The following is a 21,973-nucleotide window of genomic DNA, read 5'->3' on the forward strand; positions in this document are numbered from 1 at the left end:
ATTGAACACTGCACGACGCTCGATAATGCGATCGAAGTGAAATTTTAACGTACGCATCTTTTTTTTTTTTTAAAGCGAGTGTATACTTTTTTTAAACATTCTTCGCTCGATTAATTTGCAGTGTCTTTGAATACTTGATCAAAAAAAGAAAAAAAAAGTAGTATAATAAGATTCTGGTGGATTCTCACTTTAAAACGCTTTTTTTAAGCGAACAAATTTCAAAGTGCAAATGTGCGATCAATTTTATCGAGTGTGAACTAACTTTCACGCAAATATAATACACGACACATTTCATCACCGTAAAAGATCATGCCAAATAAAATACCAAAAATTCTGAACGATCATTAAACAATCCATAATCTCACTTGTTGCAAGAACGAACAAAGAAGAATACGAATTATATCCTAGACAAAACAATCTGACTTCCACACGATTCACACCACGATTTCGATCGAGCTGAAAATCGAAGAGAAGAAAGGAAAGAGAAGAGAAAAAAAAAATAATAAAACGACTTCCACCCCTTAAACTTCCGTTTCAGAGTGGCGCGTGTGTCGATCGGGGAAGCGCAGAGAGTGGCTCTCCTGTCTCTCCTATTCGCTCGATCGTAGGACGTCCCCCTCGTGAATCTTGGCCGCTCTCGATCGTCTGGTGGGGCAGCTCTAGGAGTAGTTGCACGTGGTGGCGCGTATCCTCGGGCGAAATTTCGGTCGTCGTCTGTACGCGTGCCTCTCCTCCACCGTTCTCCTGTCTGCTCGCCGCCGCGGCCTGGTAGGGCAGAATTCTTAAAGGCGGTGATGGTGGTGGTGATGGTGGTGGTGGTGCAGCTGGCGACGACGACGCCCGTGTCGCTGGTGGTGGTGCCGCCGCCGGTGGTGGTGGCTGCCGGTGGTGGTATAGCAGTAGTAGTACTAGTAGTAGTAGTAGTAGGCAGTAGTGGTAGTAGTAGTAGTAGTAGTAGTAACTGTCGGTAAGAGCACACCGTACCACCTCCCATTTCGTTCTCTGCTCGTGGCTGGGCACACGAGCTGTTAGCTATACTTTCGTACGGATCGCCGTCGTCCCCGTCGTTCAGTCGGTCGGCCGCAACACGACGCTCGATCAACCGATCAGCTGTTCTCCTCTCAAGCCATCGGCCAGCCTTTTATCCTCCGCTCTTAAAACACTTTGCGAATCTTCGTCTCGGTTCTTCCTCGCAATTGCTACGAAATTCCTCTCTTCCTCTCTCTTTCTCTCTCTCTGTCTCTTTCTCTCTGACATCGTATCGGATATAATAAATAAATTGTATACGCGACGAGGTGCATTGGAGCATCGAATGCAACCCTTGATGCATCCTCGAGAGGGGAGTATGCTCGAGTTTGCGCGCGTTTGCTCGCTCGCTGCGACGGGCGACGAGTCGTTGGAGATTGATGGGTATCGCGCGAAGGACGTTCGATAAATTCGCGAAATTCGATTATTGGCAACGATCGATTTAAAATGTAAACTTTTCTCTTTCTTTCCTTCTTTTTTAAAGTAAAGTTTTTTACAATCGTCCCGTTCTGAAATTTTAAGCGCTCGTTATGAGGAGAGCGCGATCGTCCTTGGTGTTTATAATTTTCATCTCTATTCCACGTGTGGGACACCATCGTCGATCGAGCTAAGAAACTTCGGTTCAAGGAGGCAAACAGTGATATTTGATCGAAGTGTGTTGAAAGTGTTGAAGGGGGAGAGAGGAAGAAATAATTGACAAGTGGTTGATGACAACGGGGTTCTCGTGTTTCTGTGATGTGAAATCAGTGCTCGAAATATCAGTGGTTATCGCGAGCTATCCAGCTACTATTCTAAACTGCGGAATCGGCAAACTGGAGATCTTAGGGATGTTTCCGCCGCGGACGGAAGCGCCGACAGCGGACAAGCTGGCGCTCTGTTACGCGCCACACGTTGACATGACCACGGTGATCGAGGTCGAGGTGTGTTTGAATTATATAATTTTATATAACGCGTTCTCGAAACGTAAATTTTGCCAACTATTTGATTAATCATTAACGATTATAGGTAGGATTATCGATGATAATGGCAATTGAAATTTGAATGTTTAAAGAATAAAGGATTTCACGATACTGTCTTGCTATTGATCATTCATGTTTCTTAGAAGCATATTAGTCGTGCAACGATTATGTTCGATTGTGTCAAATCATCAATTTCCAAGAAACTGCGAACTTGTAAATATATTCTCTCGGAATATTCGGGTTAAAAATAAAAATTCTTTGAAAGTTTTCGATTAAACTTTTCCCCAATTAAACATCTCTTCGTGTAAACTTTTTTCCATCCAGATTTATAATTCCATCAAAACTCTTATCTCTTCCGAAAATTAAATATTTCAACCTCCTCCTACTACTACTCGATTTCTTCTTATGAGAAGTTTAACTTGCGAAGAAAATATAGAAATACAAAAGTAATGGAACAAACAACAAATAAAAAAGAAGAAAAAATACGAACACATCGATATTATTATTGCACACACGAAGTATATAAAAAAAATATATAAAAAGTTACGTATATACATCGTTACAGCTAGTTAACGACGATAAATCGAACGGGATATATGTTCAGAATTCTCGTTTACATTCTCGACACTGTTAATTTCTTTCCTAGTTATTTATTCGTAATCTACGATCTGTCGATTTCGACACGAGGGCCGGCTTATTGGTTATTAATTGTCTACTTGTCATATGTGGCAAGAAGGACGATTTCTCCCGGCGTTATCAATAGCGATCTCAGCTGGAAAGTTCGGCTATGCGTCTTGTGAAATGAATCGGCCATTTGCAGCTTGCTCTCCGCCCGAAATTTTATGCGTGTATCGTGTCAGATCGTTTTGATCGAGCTCGTTATATTAAACGATCTCTCCCTTCCTTTTCCTTTTCGTCTCCTCCTTCTCGCGTGTAGTTAAAAATTACTTTCCCCGCTTCGATCAATCTTTTGGAACGGTTTTAGAAACGATAGGCTGAAGAGAATGATCTTTATTCGATTTCGAAGGACATTCGATTCGAACCGGAATTCGAATTGATTATTAACCGTGCAAGTTGCATAATTACTCTCCGGATAATGAATTAATGAAATATTATTATCGCCGTTGCGATAATATTTTCTTTAAGCTTATTAGCATCGTCGTTCCACCCTCTCTTAATTACCCGCTCTTTTCCGCTCTTCCAGTGGGAAACGGCTGTTTGTACGTCTGACGTGTAAATATTCGCTTCTTTGTTCGTTCTAATTTGTATAACGCGTATACTGTGGTAATAAATTCAATTCATTATCAAATTACGGCCTTCGTGTGTTTCTCTAAATGGCTTTTGTAATAATGTTTAAACAGCGGATCGTAAAAAAGAGGAAAGGGATAATTCTGCGCGTGAATTCAATTAGTTTCTGATTTTATGTCTGATCGAGAGAATCGTACGAACGTGCAAAAAGAAGGGGAAAAAAGAGTTATTTAGGATGCACAACACGTGCTCCCTGCGCATCGACACATTATTTTCGAAATGCCGATAACTATCCGATAATTAATATCGTTTATTATTATTATTACAATTTTAATTCAAAATATTTAAATTTAACGAAATAAATTCGTATTCGAGAAATTGGAGGCGGCGCGTGTCCATTCTCGACACGTGAAAGCCGGGCCTACAATAATGGTCGAGCAACAAACATTACTGCAAATTGAAATACGCCTTAATGGGCTGGCTCCCTTTGGCATCGAAGGAAGAAACGGTACTCTTCCATTGGTCCGTAACGACGCAGCTCGTTAAACGACGACAAATATTTCGTACGGAATAAAACCGTGCGCGAGGGAATCCTGTCCTCTTCCACCTTCTCCATTTCGAAACGACATCAATCTCGATTTGGAAATAACGATTTGGAAAGCGACAAAGATGAATTCTTTGTCTCGTTCGTTGAGAACGTTATCTATCGGGTAGATTAGGAGCGGCAAGCGTGTGTTTGGCCAAGCCAGAGTTCCCTTCTATAACGGGCCTTTCCGCCCAATTTTCGGCCTACCGTCGTTAAACTCCGTTATGGACTGCCTTCTCCATAATCGAATTCTTCCTCCTGTTGCGTCGCGATTTTACACCCTGCCACGGTTGATGCTCGTCGTTTGACCTCCAACCGGACCCCAAGCCCTTCTGAAGAAGGTTCTGAACGGCGAAATTGACGAGGAAAAAAGTTTTTGCTCGCGGTTCAAATTTATTTAAATTGATTTAAGTATCGGTGAAAGCAATGAATACGTAATTTAGAATGTGATAAATTTTTTTTTTTCTTTTATAAAAACTGAAGCGCGATCAAAGCTGAAATTGGTGGGGCAGTTATGTGTCGTTTAAAGTGATGATTGGTTTAGATAATTGAAATTTTAATACAAGAATTTTTTTCCACGAAGAATCATGATATTCATGAAACAGAGGTTGCGACTTAAAACGAATATATAATAATAAAATTTCACTGATTGACGAGACTTGGATAATAATAAGAAGTTGAAAGTTTTCGAGAGAATTTTCAAAATAAGCTTGATTCTTCTATTTTCGAACAATTAAATCGTAACTTGCTTCGTAAGTGAGAATATAATGAAGAAAATGGAACGATCACGAACTAAAATTCATCCGATTCATCTCGAAGCTTGATCAATAAATTGCTTTGCCTAATTGGAAGCAACGAGTGACATTCGTGGATAGAGCGTGAATGGAGGAAAAGAAAAAAAAAAAGGTACACGCTGGCCCTTTCGCGGCTTATAAAGATGTTCGAGATCGTATCACGGGAACAGAAACCTAATGGCTTGCACGGGTATAGTGTCGATACAAAACCTTTCTGCCGATATTCAGATAAATCACTGGCTGATACTATCTACCTGAGTAATACCGCGTAATCGTTCCATCGAGAGATCGCGTGGGCCAGATTAAGTCCCGTTCTCATCGCGCGAAAAATTTCGAGAAATCAATGGAATTAAATCAATCTCGTTATTTAATTTCGTGTTATTTTTTACTTGAATTGAAGAATTTTATTCCAAAGATACATCGAAATGAAAATAATTTTCATTGATAAGTTGAGGAAAATAGATAATTCTGGATTTTTGTTCGAACGATATTTTTCTTTTTATTCTAAATAAATAAATTAAAAATTCTTGATAAATTTTAGATTTAATATTTTAAGAATCTTTGAAAGATTTATCAGATATTTATGTTGTACAATTTTTGAAATTATTTCTCACTTGAGTCAGATGATTTTTTAATTTTAATTACTTATATAAACTTATTTCAATATTTTTAAAGGTGAAACGTGTTTAATCACGGCGATTTATTTCTGATGATCTTGCAATCTCTAATTATCATACGATCGATCATAGTTCGTAAAAATTTCGATATAGTACTGAACTAATAAAATTTTATAGAAAGATATTATCGAAATTTTGTAACGATACTGGACAAAAATTAGAAAATTATTTTTAACGAAAGTATCGAGAACGAGATTCGATGTAAGACAATGTTCTGATTTAATTTTAAAGTGGTTAGAGATTAATAAATCGAACGCAAACGATAATTATTTGATCATAAAAATCCTAAATTCGTTCAATGATGATGTGAAGTGATTGTAGACTTTCTATAACAATGCTCGACCATTATAATTTTATCCTATTTTATAAAGAAGCGGAAACTTGTATCTTTCTATTATCCTTCTACTTCTAAAGTTCTATCCTTCTTATCGTATTAATTTTGGTAGAAGTATACCATTGAAAGAAAAAAAAAAAAAAAGAAAAAGAAATATTAAAATATGCAATGAAAACTAATTTCAAAGAAACTTGAAATTTATTCCAAGTTAAGTGGATCATTTTTCAATCAAAAACTTCTTTGGAACTGAAAGTTAATAAGAATAAATTATTTTTAAACATAGTACGATGTAATTTTTCTATGCAAATTTTGCATCGAGAAATAAAAGAAAAATTCCGAATAAATAAATCATCACTTCAGACATATCAATTACTTAACCGTCAAATTAACGCGCACCATTTCGTAAATTAATCTCGCAAATTATAAATTCCTCGAGTCATTTTTGAATCATTATCGCGTCTCTCTTTCAAAAAGTTTGAAAAAAATTCTTGCAAAATTCAAATTCATTTAGAAAGCAAGAAACGCAATAATTATAACAACCAGTAAAATTCGCGCGATCAAGACGAAGATAAATCAATTAAGCTAAAATTTCCGAATGAAAAATGTCGAAAAAACACTGTCGAACAATTACGAAACCTTTTTTCTTTTTAAATCGATCTCGCTACTTTTTCCCCCGCTACTTTTTTTAAAACCTAGATTATATTTTAAAAACCTATCACTTTCCATTCACTTGCCGTCGTTCGCAGAATTTCGAATAATAAATCTTCCCATCCGTCTCATCAGTTATCGCTCGACGTACGATAAACCATCGAAGATTGCAAGAGAAAATGAGGAAAATTACGATGGATTTATGAACGACTTGAAAGGGGTAACGGCCGTGATCCAGTAGCGAGTTTCCTCCCGGTCGCTTATCATTTCTAATAACATTTTATCGGCGATAGCTTGTCCCTCGTTTCGACTTTAATAAATTCGATTTTCAAAGATCTACAGCATGGATCTACGATTCTACCCTTCAGCTATTTGCTCGTCAAAAAATTTGCATGGTATTTACTCTCCATGTTTATATTCACCACCTTTCGCGATTAAACGCCACTGTGTACTTTATTGTAATGGCAGATTTGCAACGAAGCTGGCACGATTTTTTTCTTCTTTTCTTTTTTTTTTTTTCTCTCCCCCTTGAAACCGGCATACATTAGTCACCGTAATTATGGCCGGCAATTTTTTAATAGCGGCGAAAGTTGCGCTCGAGTACAACGAACATGCGTCGGCGAATGCGTTTCCCTGCTCGAGTTTATTATGGTTGTTATTATGGTTATTTTTACTTTACACGTTTCTTATTTAACGCCGTGATGCATAAATCAAATTCGACTCAATAGATTTTAAACGTAGGATTGTGTAGCATTAGAAATATCGTAGACGGTAGAATTGGAATCATTGGAAAATGATCGTAATGTTGATTATATAAAACAATGTAACGATATCTGAGCGCTACCATTAGGTGTTATAAAATAAGTGTAATGCATGAACTGGTTTGGCTTCTTTTTCTTCTTTTTCTTTTGAATCTTTCTCCGTGTCCATTGTACATTGCTGTTGATACACATGGACGGATGAAAGTAAGGATAGCTCGAAACTTTCAAAGAAACTTTTTCCAAGCTACAAAGAATTCAATTACTTTTGTGTACAAAGGCTCTTTGAATGGCTCTTTGTATATAAAAAAAAAAAAAACTTCAAGTAATACACAGTCTCAAAAATGAAGACTATCTTTCACTTAAAATATTCAAATATTTTGATCATTTTCCACACTGTAAAAACTTATTAACCCATATTTTTTAAAAAACGATTTAAAACATCGAACTCGAAAAAATTTGCTCCATAACCAGTGTCATCCTGTCATAAAAATATTCCTAGATTATAAATATTTCGTCTCACTTCAATATTTCAATAAATATCCTCCCCCTAAATAGCGAATTCTATATTACGAAACGACGACCAATGAAATTCTCTCTTTGACGAAACGATTAACGGAGAATTTTTTTCTTTTTTTTCTCTGAAACAGGACCGTTTAACTGGTCACGGGGGCATTTCCTCGCTGGGCGGTGGAAACTCGTCGCCGTATTCAGGCGCCCATCACCACGGTCACAGAGGCAATGGAAACGGAAGCGGGATGCCCCATCACGGTGGCGCGTCGTTGCCCACCGCCTCCGACTTTCAACCACCGTACTTTCCACCCCCGTTCCCCTCGCACCACCACGCGCCGGCGAGTCCTCAACATCCGGGCCTCGGCCAGCCGCAACATCTCGATTACCTCGTCGGCGACCCGTACACGCAGACGCTCAACACGTTGCATCAACATCACTATAATCACTTGAGCGCCGCTGTCACGGCTGGCCAAAGGAGCGGCGATCTTAGGAGGGACGCGGAGGGTATCCATGTGGTGAGTAATTGCCTCGATGAGTTATTGGTTACGTTTCAACCCCTTCCGTTGGCGAAGGACTGGAAGGCTTTGAATAATTTTTCGACGTCAGTTTCGGGGATGAATTTCTTCTTTTAAGAGAAAAATTATTCTATGTCGATTAAAGGGATTGGAAGCCTTAGAAAATTATTTTTAAAAGGGTGAATATAAACTTGGATGAGTGATTCAATATATTTTAAATATTTTTATTATTGAGTTTATAATTGAGGAATGTATTAAAAAATCATTGGGAAATAAGTAATTTTTTTTTTATGAAATTAATCAATCATTCCATATTTTCGAATTAATCGTCTCCATCTTATTTTAAATTCGTTGTAAAAATGTATAAATAACGCAATATTATGGTTTTCCGGTACATGAAATTCAATATCTTTGATATTATATAATTTGCAATATTTTATTATTATTGTTTTTTTTTTTTTTTTAAGGAGTAAAAGACATGAAACAGTAAAAAAGAGCGACGTCTCACTTTGACTGAAATTCAAATTGAAATTCCTCGGTTAAATATATTGTAAATGAATCACTGTTTAATGAAATATAAAATAATAATAAAATATTAATAAAATATGAATTTCCTTTAGAGTAAAAAGTGATAATATATTATTAATAGATCATTAACGTACTATGCGATGATTTTTATCGCTTTTTGTAATTTCATCCATTACGATTTTGCGGTAAACAGTCATTTACAAATGCTATTTGCTTATGATAATTGTTATACCTTTTTTTTACACTTAAAAAAAAAAAAAAATCAAAGATTGATGTCATCATAGAAAATTGATATAATCAAAGTCAGAGGTTCACATTTTATTAAACGACTGTTACGCGCATTACCTTTTCAATATACTATCTAATTGACTATAACATTTATTATTCCATGTTAGAGTCATAAATTAACTTCGGTTAATTAAAATTTTCTTCGATTTCGCAATTTATACATAATGAATAATAAGAAACGTTATGGTAAATTATATATACGACGTTGCTTTTTTAAATCCTGATGTTTTACTCTACTTCGATAATAAAAATTCGAAAACTATCAAGTAATGGCCATCAAGTAATTCTTCGTAATCAATCTATTGATAAAAATTGCGAATAAACGCGAAATTAATAATATAAATAGAATTGAATGGAACATGGTAATAGAATGAATATTTTAAAATCGAAGAAACACAATTTGACAAGTAATGTCAAAAAAAATTTTCAAAACAAAAAATAACCTACAACCTACAATCCCACAATAGCCACATTATTCTCGCTTCAACAAACTATATAATACACTTCCAAAAAATTATCTTACCGAAAACTTACTTACCAAAGCCCAATCTTCCTCAACCCTGATCCACTCTCGCTCAATCTTATTAAACCTCCTATAACCTCCCTTATGTGCAATCAAAATACATTCAACCCTAACCTTAATCCAATAAACCTCGATCCAATAACCTTAACCTCCTCTTTAATTAACCATCGAAAACGAGATCGCGCATTCTAAAATCGTTCTAAAACCCCTTTTCAAGAAACTCTCCAATCCTCCGGATCCTCGACATCTTGCCGCGTAAAATCGAAATGCGCGCGGAGATCCGGTCACGCGCACATCCGGCCGACTCGCTTTAGAAGAAAAAGGCGCGCGGCGTGTTATTTGTAGGGCGAGCCGCCGGCCGGATCGAGCATCAGGGGCGAGTAATAATAATGGGCGGCCATCGATCTATTAGACGTATCACGGCCAATAAGTCGGCCCGTGACATCGGTGATTGCGATCGTTGATCCCACTGAGAGAAGGGGACGCGACGAGACAGACATTTGCGCGACATTTGCATTCGCCACGGTTTCTGCGTGCCTGGTGTAATGGGTGGAGTGGTGTGCTCAGGTATTAAAGAAAGGCTCGAAAGGAACGAGTGAGTCTCTCGACCGAGAGGGGCCTCCCTCGAGAGGGGAGGCAGCAGGAAGTCGGAGGACGAACGGAACGATCTTATTCCCTAATCGATCTTTTTTCTAAATCGGTGGATAGTAGTAGTGGTTTCTCGTTCTCGATAGTTGTTGATATCTCTTCTACGGAGGTAGAGGATTTTCCTCTACCCACGGTTTACCCATGGTGAACACGGTCGGAATCATGCGGATCACGAGTACGGGTTAAGTGTACCTGCAACGGGCTTTTTGTTTGAAGAAGTGCGAGAGAGAATTTGTTTGCTCTAGCGGGAATCGTAAGTAGGAGCGTGGTCTGGTAGGTAGAGTCGTGAGTGGACGGTCTATTTTCCAATGGTTTGTGGTGTGGAGAATTTATTCCCAGAGATTGTGTTTGGATAAGTATTGGCCAGTCAACGGTAGTTCACGGGGATTAGGAGTGGCTTAAAGGAGGAAGAGACGGGTCTGTTTGAGCGAAAGAGTTGTTGAAAGAAGATGGGGACGCGGCGTAGGTCTTGTTGAGGTCGAATTTGTGACGAGTTTAGAAATTGCTCTCTCCTTTTTCTCCAATTTCTAATGTGTACAGAGATTTGATAAAAGATTGATAGAGACTGAAACGTTGTAAGAGTAGAATTTCTTCGTCCAATTAATCCATTATTTACAATTAATATTATCCTTTTAAATATATAACCTTTTTTAAACTCGCTCACTTTTGCTATTACAATACGATGTTTACTTACAATCTCTTTCGTTAGCATCAGTGTATCGATTCAATCGATTAATAATTTAATCGTTGAAAAAGACAAGTGTGTAATTTAAAAATTTAATATCCCAAACAAATCCCCCCGTCGTGTTCTTCAACGCCTCTGTAAAGTAACTCAACACCACAAGATCCAACCGCCTATTTAGGGGTAACTTCAGACCTCTAATAACGCTCACTGTAATAGTATTTGCGGTACACCTTATCCCAATACCTTTTATGAAAGTATCACCCTAATTACAAGGGTGGGGGGGGACACGTTGTGGATTATGTTTTGGGCGGTTTCCATGGGTGTCGTGTGACATTCGCGCGCGCGCGCAAAAAAAAGAGAAAAAAAAGGACCGTGTTCAACGAAATTCGACACTCGAGCCGAAGAATAACGTTTAGTTTCGCACAGCTCGAAACTGGCCAGAAAAAGAGAAAAATAGGCTCGGTTTAACGCATCTGTCTGCACCATATGCAAGCTCGTATTGCGAGCCCGAAATTCTCCATCGATTATTGTTTATTTCACGCCTTGTTGTAAAATGAGTAAAACACGGATGTACATTGGGAAAATAATCATCGATGGATCGACGATTTATTTTGAAACAATTGTAAATGCAGAGTGAGAGGTGTTTCGATGATAGAGATGTAATGATTCGTAATTCGTTTTATGATAGATGGATGTAAACGTGCAGAACGTTCTATCAGAAATTCGGCTTTAAAATATTTACCCGTTGTATGAGATTGAGATATCGATTATTTCGCTACAACCCCTCCGTACCGTATCTCGGCCTGCCTAAAGCACATTCTTCAAAAGAGGGTGGCCAATCTCAATGAAATCTTACTTACACTGATGCAATCTCTTGGCCCGCGAAATATCGAGCAAATCGTTCAAATACTTTTAGATATTCCCTTCTCTGTTTCGTAATTTATCCTCATATTTTACGAATAATTTCCTCGCTATTAAGGGAAAATTATTTTTCAATAACTGAAAAATATTAAATCAAACATAATCGAAATTAATAAATTTTTAGATTCGAAAAAATTGAGCTTAAAAATTTTCTACTTCAGAAATAGAAAATAATTAATTGCAAAATGTCTGTTTTCTTTTTTTTTTTTGAAAAATACAGAATTTGGCAAAATATTCGCAGAATTATCGAAGACTATCGTAGTGGAAGATAGTTGTAGACGGGACACAAAGTCTCAAACTCCTTTCCCAAATTGTACGCAGTAATGGCGTCTTGCATAGTTGATCATAGTTAAGAAACTTGAGCACTATGCGTCGACTCTTGTCACCCTTAGAGTTTTCGGTTCGAATATCCCTAACATCGAGAACGACAACGATGCGGGATTGTGCTTCGACAGTTTCAAGGGGACACGTTGTTCGAAACTACTTGGGCGGAGTTTGAAAGCATGTAATTACATGTGATCTATAATAATAACGAAAAAGTCTAACTTTTTAATCTTAATTACTATAATCCAAAGGGAATTAATATTCTAGGCGAAAGAAAAATTAGAAACTGTTCTACATTCTATCGCGCATAAAAAAAGTGAAAGTTTGGTGAAGGTTCTTCTAAATCATATCTCTCGTTTATCCTTGGATCACTGTAACACGCTACGTAACGTAGAGTAGAACTTATTGGAATGAAATCTTATTTAACAGTTATCTTGTGTTAATTGAATTCATTTATCCGAACGTGACTTCCTATTTGAATGAAAAATAAACGAGAATATTGTATAAAATTTCTCTTTTACACGTAAAACTTTATTTACTTCTTCTTTTTAAATTTTGTATATACTTATGTATGTATATAAATACGTATATACTTTAATACTTATACTCTTCTCTCTTAAATTACGAATTACATTTGATTAGTTTTCAAATGCATTTTTCGCTCCAATCCTAGACAAAAACTATCCACGGATAAAATACTTTTCTCCTTTAACTACATCCCAATACAACTCGATATCTTGGAAATGGACCACCCCCTCGAAGCATTGTTCGTTGCCCTCCCTCAAGTAATTTACTTATTAAATTTTCGGCTGACCTTTGGCATTCCCTCGGGGAGGATGCCAGAGACGTTTACTTTGACGGAAATATGCCAAGCGTTGCAATCCTTAAGACACAGTGTTGGAGATACGTAAAAGGGGTAAACGGTCCTCTCTCGCCGGTCTTAACTCCCCCTCCTCCTCTCTTCTTCCTTCCTCCTTTTTTTTTTTTTTTTTTTTTTTTTCGTTTTTCGCGATCCACGACTTCCGGCCACGGTGAAAAATTTTTACAGAACGAGTATGTAAACCGACTCGCCAAGGTAACGTTGGATCGGCGTGTAAATCGGTAATCGCTGATCTCGCGCGATAAAACGCGATTAATAAGCGGTGCTCCAGCTGCCGATGACTAATGTTGCATCATGCCCGAACAACAATGATACGATGGTTTCTAGTAGTGAAATGATTAAGAGAAACACGAGGTAGACGGATGAACAACGTACGTTTTACGTACGTTCGAAAAGAAGAATCGGTGGAGGTGTTTCGTGTTATGGTGGAGATCTTTTTAGATAAAAGCCGCGTGAAAAATTGAAAATTGAGAATTGATTTCGCAATTTTGCATTGCTGCGCTTATTGAGAGGTGGAAGATATTTCGATATTTACATTCGAATGTCAGAAAATTATAAATTGCGAGAGGAATTAAGGGAGAGAGGCATGGAGATCTTTTAGATAGGAACGTATGAAAAATTGGTAATTGAGATTTTTGTTGTCTTCCATTGTTGCGTTCGCAGGTGTATAGTTAGACATTGGAAGAATATGGTGGAAAAATTATAATAAATTGTACGCGCGAGAGTCTGTCTATTTTTTTTCTTCTTTTAAAAACAAAGTGAGAAACAAAACGTATCTATAATCTACGATACGCTACGTATATTTCACGAGAGAAACGTTTTTTTCGAAGGGAGGAGACGACGAGACGATGATAGGGTTTCTGAAAAAGAGACGACAATGCCAATAATCAGCCAAGTGGTTCGACCGATTCCAATAGCTTTATCCTTGAAAACGAGCAGCCTCGTGCTTCCTACCCCACGCGTTTTATACTGAATTATACGTAGTATCTCGTCTGGATCCCTTCACATTTATGCTCGAGAGAGTACAATTTGTGACAGCCTCTTCTAGCTAAGGGATCTTTCAGATTCGGAAAATCTGCCTTATTGTTGAGTCGAGTTCGGCCTTTCTCACTCGGGGGAAGAGTTAAACGTCGAGTTTCTTGACAATGATGATAATCCATCTTACATTCCTTTATTAAATATCGTTAAAAGAAATATTCAATTATGTATTTCTTTCAACATCTTTAATTCTTCTCTACAAAAATACTCGAGGACTTCCACGTCCTCTCCACTTCCTCTTCCAAGATCCACACAAATTTCGACGTCAAATATTTGCTCGGTCGCATAACACCAAAAAGTTATTGCGCAATTTTGTCTCTCGATTAACGATACGTCGACAAACGAGAAACAGAAAGAGAAAAAGAGAGAGAGACGAATTGCGCAAGAGGAAACGCGGCACCAAGACTCGTTACATGCGGAGGACTCGCATGTGATATCCGCCGCGGCGTGGTCCCATTTATCAGTATCGATACCTCGAATACCGGTCGACGTGACTTCATCCCGCCGCGGCGTTTAACGAGGGAAAGGCGATCACATTTCATCTCATTAGTCGGGTGGCATGGTTACATCAATTTATAACTAACACGAATCGACCATGGATAGTGGACGCTCGTCCACTTATGTTGGCCGGGTTAATTAGCGCCGCGTTTCCATTTCTTTGCCCGCGTGAAAGCCGCGCTCTAAATGGACGTGGCGCGCAATAAATCGCGCCATTTTCAAATAATTTTCGCTTCGATACCCTGACGATTTAAAACCTTGTATCGAAGGTAAAGGATAATCTTTTGATCGAATCAACGAGACGAGGGAGTGAAAAATTTTTAATTTCAATTATTTTTATGTCGCATTGTGTTGTTATGGTAGAGATAGTCAGGCGTTTGATAAATAATCGACGAGTCCAACGACATTGGCCCAGAACGTCATTTATCAAATGCTCTTCACATTCATTCTTATTTTCTATTCATTTTTGTCATTCTTCCTTTCTATATTCTCCCATCTTTCTTCCCTCTCTTTCTTAATCAAAATTTTTCATCTTTTTCCTGCCTCTCTTTTCTAGTCGTAATTTTCTATCTTTCTTCTTCTTCTTCTCTTCACACGCCCATCGTCAGTCGCTAAATTTATAAACCATGATCATCGTGTCCATTGTCTTTCTCTCATCCAAGTAACACGTGAGTGAGATCAAGGCAATGAACACGGAAATGGTTAAATCTGAAAATCCTAAGCTGAAAAGATATATTAATAATTTTGTATCTAACGGATTAATATTATTCGATTTACTAAGCTAATTTTATTTCAAATTCTATCCAATGAATTTACTTTTCTAATTTAATTGAAACAAAAGAGAAAAAGTTAAAAATGAACGAGAAATTTATTTATAACAAAAAAAGAAAAGATTGAATTTTTTCGGGAACAATATTTCAAAGTTTGTTTGCTTTGATTCTGAAATATACCTGTCTTCTTGCACATATAATTTAATATATTTATATATATTCATATCAAAATTGAAATTTATTAAAAATTTACCAAAAACTTTTGATATTAATAATCAAATACAAGATCTAGCCTGAATTAAAAATAAATAAATCACATAAAAATGTCACGGGAAATATAATGAAATATCCGCGTTATGATTGAATGAGAAATCAAAAAGCATGCGACTCACCATTGATGCGAAGAATCAACTCATTGGAAAGTCATCGTTAAAGCCAGCATCGTGTGGGACATCTGTAACAAAGAATGGAATAACATAATTTAAAACGCAGTCAATTTTGTTTAAAAAAAATTGTAATAAAAAAAATGAAACTCTATTAGACTAATATAGTAATAAAAATTGAAATTCTAATAAAAATTAAGACGCGAATATTCGAAATTTAAAAATTAAAAAATAAATGATTCTATGTCGCGATAGAAAAACTTAGAATAGAAGAATTTAAATAGAATGAAAGATAATTATCTCTTCGCGTGATGGATGATCGCCTTATGAAACACTAACTTCTGACTCTAATTTCGTTTATCCAAATTCAACATCGTTTTCCAATTGTCTGTCAAAATATTACGTAAATTATTCCTTTAACGTAATAATTATAATATTATTAAATTGCTAAGTTCCTATAATTTAAATGATTGTTAATTGAAATTAAATTGTTATTAAACTTTTAAGAAAAAAAATCTGAATTACACGTTCTCTGGTATTTCGCTACAAAGAAAATGATAATTGACAAATGTCTGAATAAACGAAAAAAAAGATATAAAGAGAAAGCAGCATTTCTAAACTAATAGTTAAGAGATTATCGAGATTTACGTTTTTTTCATCTTACATTGTATATCGTAGTTCGTATTACTTTTACGTCTCATCTCGTTTCGATCGTGGAAACCTTTTAATTCTATTCACGGATAAATCGAACAGTATATCAAAGTTTTATATACATATATATTTTCCTCGTTCCATTCGCTGGCCAGAAACGAACGTATCGCAACAATCTAGAATAGTCGTTGCGGGGAAAACGATTACAATGGAGCGAACAATCTGGATAGGAAATCGGCGAAACGTGCGCGGAGATTTCTTCTCGATGCTGGAACCTCGTGGATCGCATAGAAAAGATATATGACAATAATGGTAAGGGCTCGTAATACACAACCGCACTTGTGACCGACTTGCAGACACGATAAAATCTCTAGTTTTTCTCGTCGGATGTGATTAAGATTCCGAACGTATGTCTATCTTCTGTTTCGATTCTTAGAAGAGTTTGCCTTTGTTCTCTCTCTCTCTCTCTCTCTCTATCTCTATCTCTCTATCTCTCCTCGATATATTTCTCTTTTTTGAATCTTGTACGTATAAATCTGTTACATAAGAATATTTTAACCTGATACTGTAACTTTGTAACGATTCAAGAAAGTAAAAATCGATATATAATTATTCTTCGAGTTAACAAATTTAATTTTATTAAGTTGAAGAAATTTAATTTTAGAACGGAGGAAAATAGATGAATCTGGTGGGAAGAAGATAGAGTCATTCTCGTTCCATCTCGTTGCATCATGTTTTATTTAGCGAAAAATTAAATTGCTCGCAACACTTCGATACTTTTACGCCGAGAAATTTTTCGTTTGCTTTATCCCTTAAATTTTTGCATCCACTTTATCCCAATACCCTTCGTCCAATCGAATTAAAAATTAAAATGGAATTGAAATTGATAAACAATTACATCGATTCGTCCGGGGAAATTATTTATCTCTGTACGCCAAAAAAAAAAAAAAAAAATATTTGGCTTACCGTAAAGCAAAATAAGGGAACGGAGGCGATATCACCGATCGTAAACATCAATTTTCATCGCTTTTGAATTTTAATCCACACATCCTATTATAACGATGATCATAATAATTTATGCGGCAATGATATAACTGCGTACCGCACGACAATAATAAATGTGTTCTCCGGTAATGATCAAATATTTATGAACGGTTACGATGATCGTTTACAATCACCCCGCCACGTCTCATCTTAATGTATAATACAGTCTTTCCTTTTCTTTTTTTTTTCTTTCTTTCTTTTTTTAACAACTTCCAACTCCCCGCGCCCGTTGCAAATTTAATAAAATTAATCCTTTCCCCGAAGAGAAGTGAGCGATATCCCTTAAAAGCACACGAAGCGAACGAGCGATTTACGTAATTCTTTGATACAGGATTAATCGAGGTTTTAATTGGTTTTAATATCCGACGGTCGCCTCGACGAATTATTATCGAGCCAGTTGAAAATTTATTTGTACTTGGGTCGAATTAAACCGATGTCACACGACGGATTTATGGCTAATTATCGTATCGAACTGGACCCGCCATTTTGGATGAAAATTACACGTGAATTCGAGTTTTTTTTCTCTCTCTCTTTCTGCGTAATAATAATGGTTTCTCGCAAAGAAATTGTATCTCGATTTACTGCGATGACGAGAGCCGGACTCGAGAATGGATTCTTTTAATTTTAAATGTTTATGTGTTTTTTTGTTGAAAGAATTTCTCTCGATTTTATTTCATCGTAAGAGAAAATTTAAATTTTCTTATATTTCTATAATTTTATAACGCGAGTATAGAGGAGTTAGGACAAATGAGTGATGTATGAGTTGATGGACAGTAGTAATGACGTAAAATTAACACGTGCTTTTTTTTTTTTGTTCGAGATGCATTAAAAAGCAGAAGTAAAGAAGTTAGAATTAGATGTATACGTAGGTGACCTAGAATACCTGTAATAATGTTGACAATCTGCGTAAAAGGTAATCTACACCTGTCTTTAAATAAAACAGCTTACTCATTGCAACGTGCCAAGACTTGTTGGAAAAGTAATTACACCATGATTATTTCCATTGAGCGATTCTTTCATAGCCATTTCGCAATTGGCATTAATTCGAATGGAAACGTTCAACGTATTCAATTATCAACCGTATACGTTGATAATTTTTATCGTATCGATGAATTTTTCATTAGAAACAGGAATAATTAAATTGAATTTTTTGAAAGTCACACGAATCGAAAATACTGAAAATTTTCGTTCAAATATATCATAGATAAAACTGAGAACATTTTGTAGTCTCTCAAAGATTCTTTAATTAATTAATTTATTATCATTATTTGACATCGAAAGGAATTCACGTAAGAACCAATAAACTATCCAAAACATCTTAAATCAGAATTTGCATAAACATCCTTTTACTCTATCTATGATTACGACAATTCATAATTATCGTGAATAACGTATTTTCTCCCCTCCTTTCACGAATTTCAGACGAACATGCACGCGTCGTTTCCGTACGACGGTGGACGCAGTAGCGGCGGAGGCGGAGGAGGCGGAGGCGGAGGTGGAGGTGGAGGTGGCGGCGGGCGAGGCGTCGAATATGGCGCTGTCCGCCGTCCTGACGCCCTTCTACCACCCCCAGGCCTCGACCAAACCGACCTCGTTCTCCACAGCAGCCTCGTAGACGACCCCCAGGTGAGCGACGATGTACGTAATCGCAACGTATTTTCTCTATTATCGTTCTACAATTCACGAATGAAAATGTTAAATAACAATATTTACTTGCGATTTCCATTTCTCTTCTATTATTATGATGTCCCTCTAAAAATTTATTTAGAGAATGAACAATGCATATGTTCGTATATGTAAGAATAAGAAATTTGCAAATAAGAGATTTTTTTTTTTTTTTTTTTTTGAGAGAGAAAAATTAAGTTCTCTGATGATATTTTATACTTATATAAATTTATCAAGCGTGTATAATAAGAGTAGATATGATATGGAATTTCATTAATGTTATCGCAGATAACGAATTTTATTTATAAGATTAAATTATTATTTTCGCTTTCGCGTGGAAGAACATTAACATCCATTAAAATGTATCTCGACAACTTTTTCCTTTTTAATTCACGATACATTAGAAATTAACTCCCTCATGAATATGTATATATCACTCTAATCTCTTCTTTAAATTCTTTCCAGAACACAAACGTGGACGATGGAGGGTTCATGAACGATCTTCCTCTCTTAAAAAGTAAGTAAATCTAGCCTAATCGTTTGTAATAATCGCGTAAAAAAAAAAAAAAAAAAAGAAAAAGAAGAAGAAAAAAGCTAAATCGCTTCACGATCATCTCGAAGCGATTGATCTTTCAAGGCGAACCTTATTTCCATGATAATCGACTTCCTTCCGGTCTTACCTGTTCCCCACCGGTTTAAATGCTCATTATCAGACGCGCCACTTAAATCGTTATCGTATCGGCCTCGAAAGACGCCGTTTCCACAATTTTCGAGACCGCGTTCCTCCGCTTCTTTAACAGTGTTCTAAACACCATCATCGAATCGACAAATTTACGCGATAAGATACGAATGCAAAAGAAAGAAAGAAGAAAAAAAAAACGAATTGCGTTTCGTATATAAGGATAAAAGCTCGAGAGGTGGCGGGCATTATTCCCATCGTGTGGTGGAAAACGTGTCCGCCGCGCAAACCGGAAATATAAAGTAGCCATGCCGGTAACTTGTCGCTTTTAATTAGAATTTATCTCCTCGAGTGTCGAGTATCGATTGCTTCTCCGTGAACGGATTGTGAATTTCAAAAGCAAAGGTGGAAAGGTAAAAAAAAAAAGTAGATGGTCCTTCATCCGCCATTAATAGGAATTTTAAACAGTCGGAGGGGGAATATCGCAAGGATTTTTAATCGCCGTTCAATTTCTGTTGATTATATAGAGATCTTGATTCGGGTAAATAATTTAGAGAAGATTTAAGTTTATATAAATTTATTTTTGCTTTTTTAATTTTCTTTATATACATAATGTTAAAGAAAATTAAATATACGAAAATGGAATCTTTACTCTTTGAAATTGGAAATTTTTCACGAGATATATATGTATAGAATTTAGATTTGATGATTCAATTATATTTTGAAATAAAAATTGAAAAGTGATAAGGCTGTATACGTATATGGTATGGTTTAAAGAAATATCGATTCATCACTGTATATTTCTCTAAGCGAATATTAACTTGAAAAACCATAATCTTTCCTATTACACCATGTTTCTCGTTATATATCCACGATAATAAAAAGAACAATTGCTGTTCATCCACACAGATTATTTAACCAATTTTTTATATATATATATGCATTATTCTCGTCGATTAAGGTAATCGCGATCAAAAACCATCCACGAAGTAACTCATTTGATCGGGAAACAAAATTGGCAGATAATAAACCCAATTACCTTGCCACCCCAAACCTCTCCTCAACTGAAATTCATTTTCCAATCCTCCCCCCTGTCAAAAAACGGTCGAGATAACATCGAACTAGGTAAAAGTCCACGCGTCATCGGTTTAATTAAAGGTTTATCTTCGGGAACTCGTTTAATAAAATCGCCTAGTCGATAGTGGGTCGCACTTTCACGCCGATCTCGCCATACCGATTCTCGGAACCGCGTATAAACCTACAGATAACCAATTTATACGAACAGCAGAATAGTTTCATTTGACGTACCAATGTTTTTCCCTATTCCACACTGTTCCATTACATTGCGCGCCAAGTTTTTCTCGATTTCGTTCTGTTTTTCTCCAGACGGATGACAGAGATTGTCCAATACGCACGATTGCGCAACCATGAACCAGTTATCCGTTTGTTTCGAAGAGATGGAACGATATTGTAAGGAAACTTGCGCTATCCCTAGCGTTTCGAAAAGCGTATCGAGAAATTTCGAATTTTTCTTACGACGTACCTTTCGAAGAATGCTAGATTACGATACATAATTATATTAAATCCACTGATAATGGAAGGATCTTCTTACGAGATAAAAAATTCAATTCCCAAAAAGGTACTTTAAATTTTCTTAATCCCCGGTTCTGCAACTCCACACTCGTCAAAATCTTAGTCTTAAAATTTAGTCGAATGTTCATTCGAACAATTCGACGAGACGCAAGAGCCCTCGATGCGATTCTTGATTTTTCCGAACACAAAGGCGAGGAGAGGGGAAAGGAGGGGAGGGGAAAAAGGTGTTACCGGTCCACTCGGCCAAAATACGTAGCGTGCGTAGGTTTACGTAGGCCAGAGGTGCGAAGGAGAAATAAAACTGGAGTGGAATGCCCCGAGGCGGATCGGATTTCGTTCATTGTCATTGTAATTTCTTGGCGGGGCGCAGTTTTCGGGGCGTTACACGCCACCGGGGGTATTACCTACAGATGGCTGTTTGTTCGAACGTCACCGTGGGTTATTATATGCCTTGTTACGCGCCCTCTCACGGCTTATTTGCCCAGTTTTCCCTTCCATCCCCTTCCAACCCCGAGCCGCCATTGTCCCTTTGTTTCGAACTGCGTATATTTCGACATTGTATCGTCGAATTTAAGAAAGGTGCGCCTCAGAGACGCGTGTTCACTTTAACGCGTGTGACTTGTTTTATTCTCCGTGTGTGTGTGTGTACGTATGTGAGAGATTGAGAGAGAGGATAGTTCAACAGTCTTTCTACAGTCGAAGATTTTTAAATCCAAATTTGAGAATTTTATTGAGACCGGGGAGAGTTCTTTTTATTCGTCATTGTAAAAAACGTGTGTAGGGAAATATTAAATTCC

The 21,973-nt window shown here is 36.8% G+C and overlaps 2 protein-coding genes across 4 annotated transcripts in view; one reads left to right on the forward strand and one right to left on the reverse strand.

Annotated features, from left to right (window-relative positions):
* The window catches only part of TfAP-2 (transcription factor AP-2), an 85,196-nt gene that overhangs the window by 31,689 nt on the left and 31,534 nt on the right, over positions 1 to 21,973 (forward strand). Inside the window, exons 1-4 of one of the 3 annotated variants that reach the window (XM_012492313.3) lie at positions 1,594 to 1,946; positions 7,681 to 8,058; positions 18,662 to 18,877; positions 19,370 to 19,421. In XM_012492313.3, the coding sequence (XP_012347767.2) occupies positions 1,734 to 1,946; positions 7,681 to 8,058; positions 18,662 to 18,877; positions 19,370 to 19,421 (859 nt within the window). In that variant the 5' untranslated portion in view covers positions 1,594 to 1,733. Of the gene's footprint in view, positions 1 to 1,593; positions 1,947 to 7,680; positions 8,059 to 18,661; positions 18,878 to 19,369; positions 19,422 to 21,973 lie in introns of those variants that run through there. The other 2 variants (XM_012492312.3, XM_003697731.4) reach the window with 2 other exon arrangements.
* The window catches only part of LOC100863033 (KH domain-containing, RNA-binding, signal transduction-associated protein 2), a 92,430-nt gene that overhangs the window by 28,986 nt on the left and 41,471 nt on the right, over positions 1 to 21,973 (reverse strand). Inside the window, exon 10 of the transcript XR_015294402.1 lies at positions 15,554 to 15,615. The gene's annotated coding sequence lies outside the window, so the exon portion shown is untranslated. The remainder of the gene's footprint in view (positions 1 to 15,553; positions 15,616 to 21,973) is intronic.

Source organism: Apis florea, unplaced genomic scaffold (assembly GCF_048593485.1).
Source record: "Apis florea isolate Af1SG1 unplaced genomic scaffold, ASM4859348v1 contig_3771_pilon, whole genome shotgun sequence".
NCBI classification, from domain to species: Eukaryota; Metazoa; Arthropoda; class Insecta; order Hymenoptera; family Apidae; genus Apis; species Apis florea.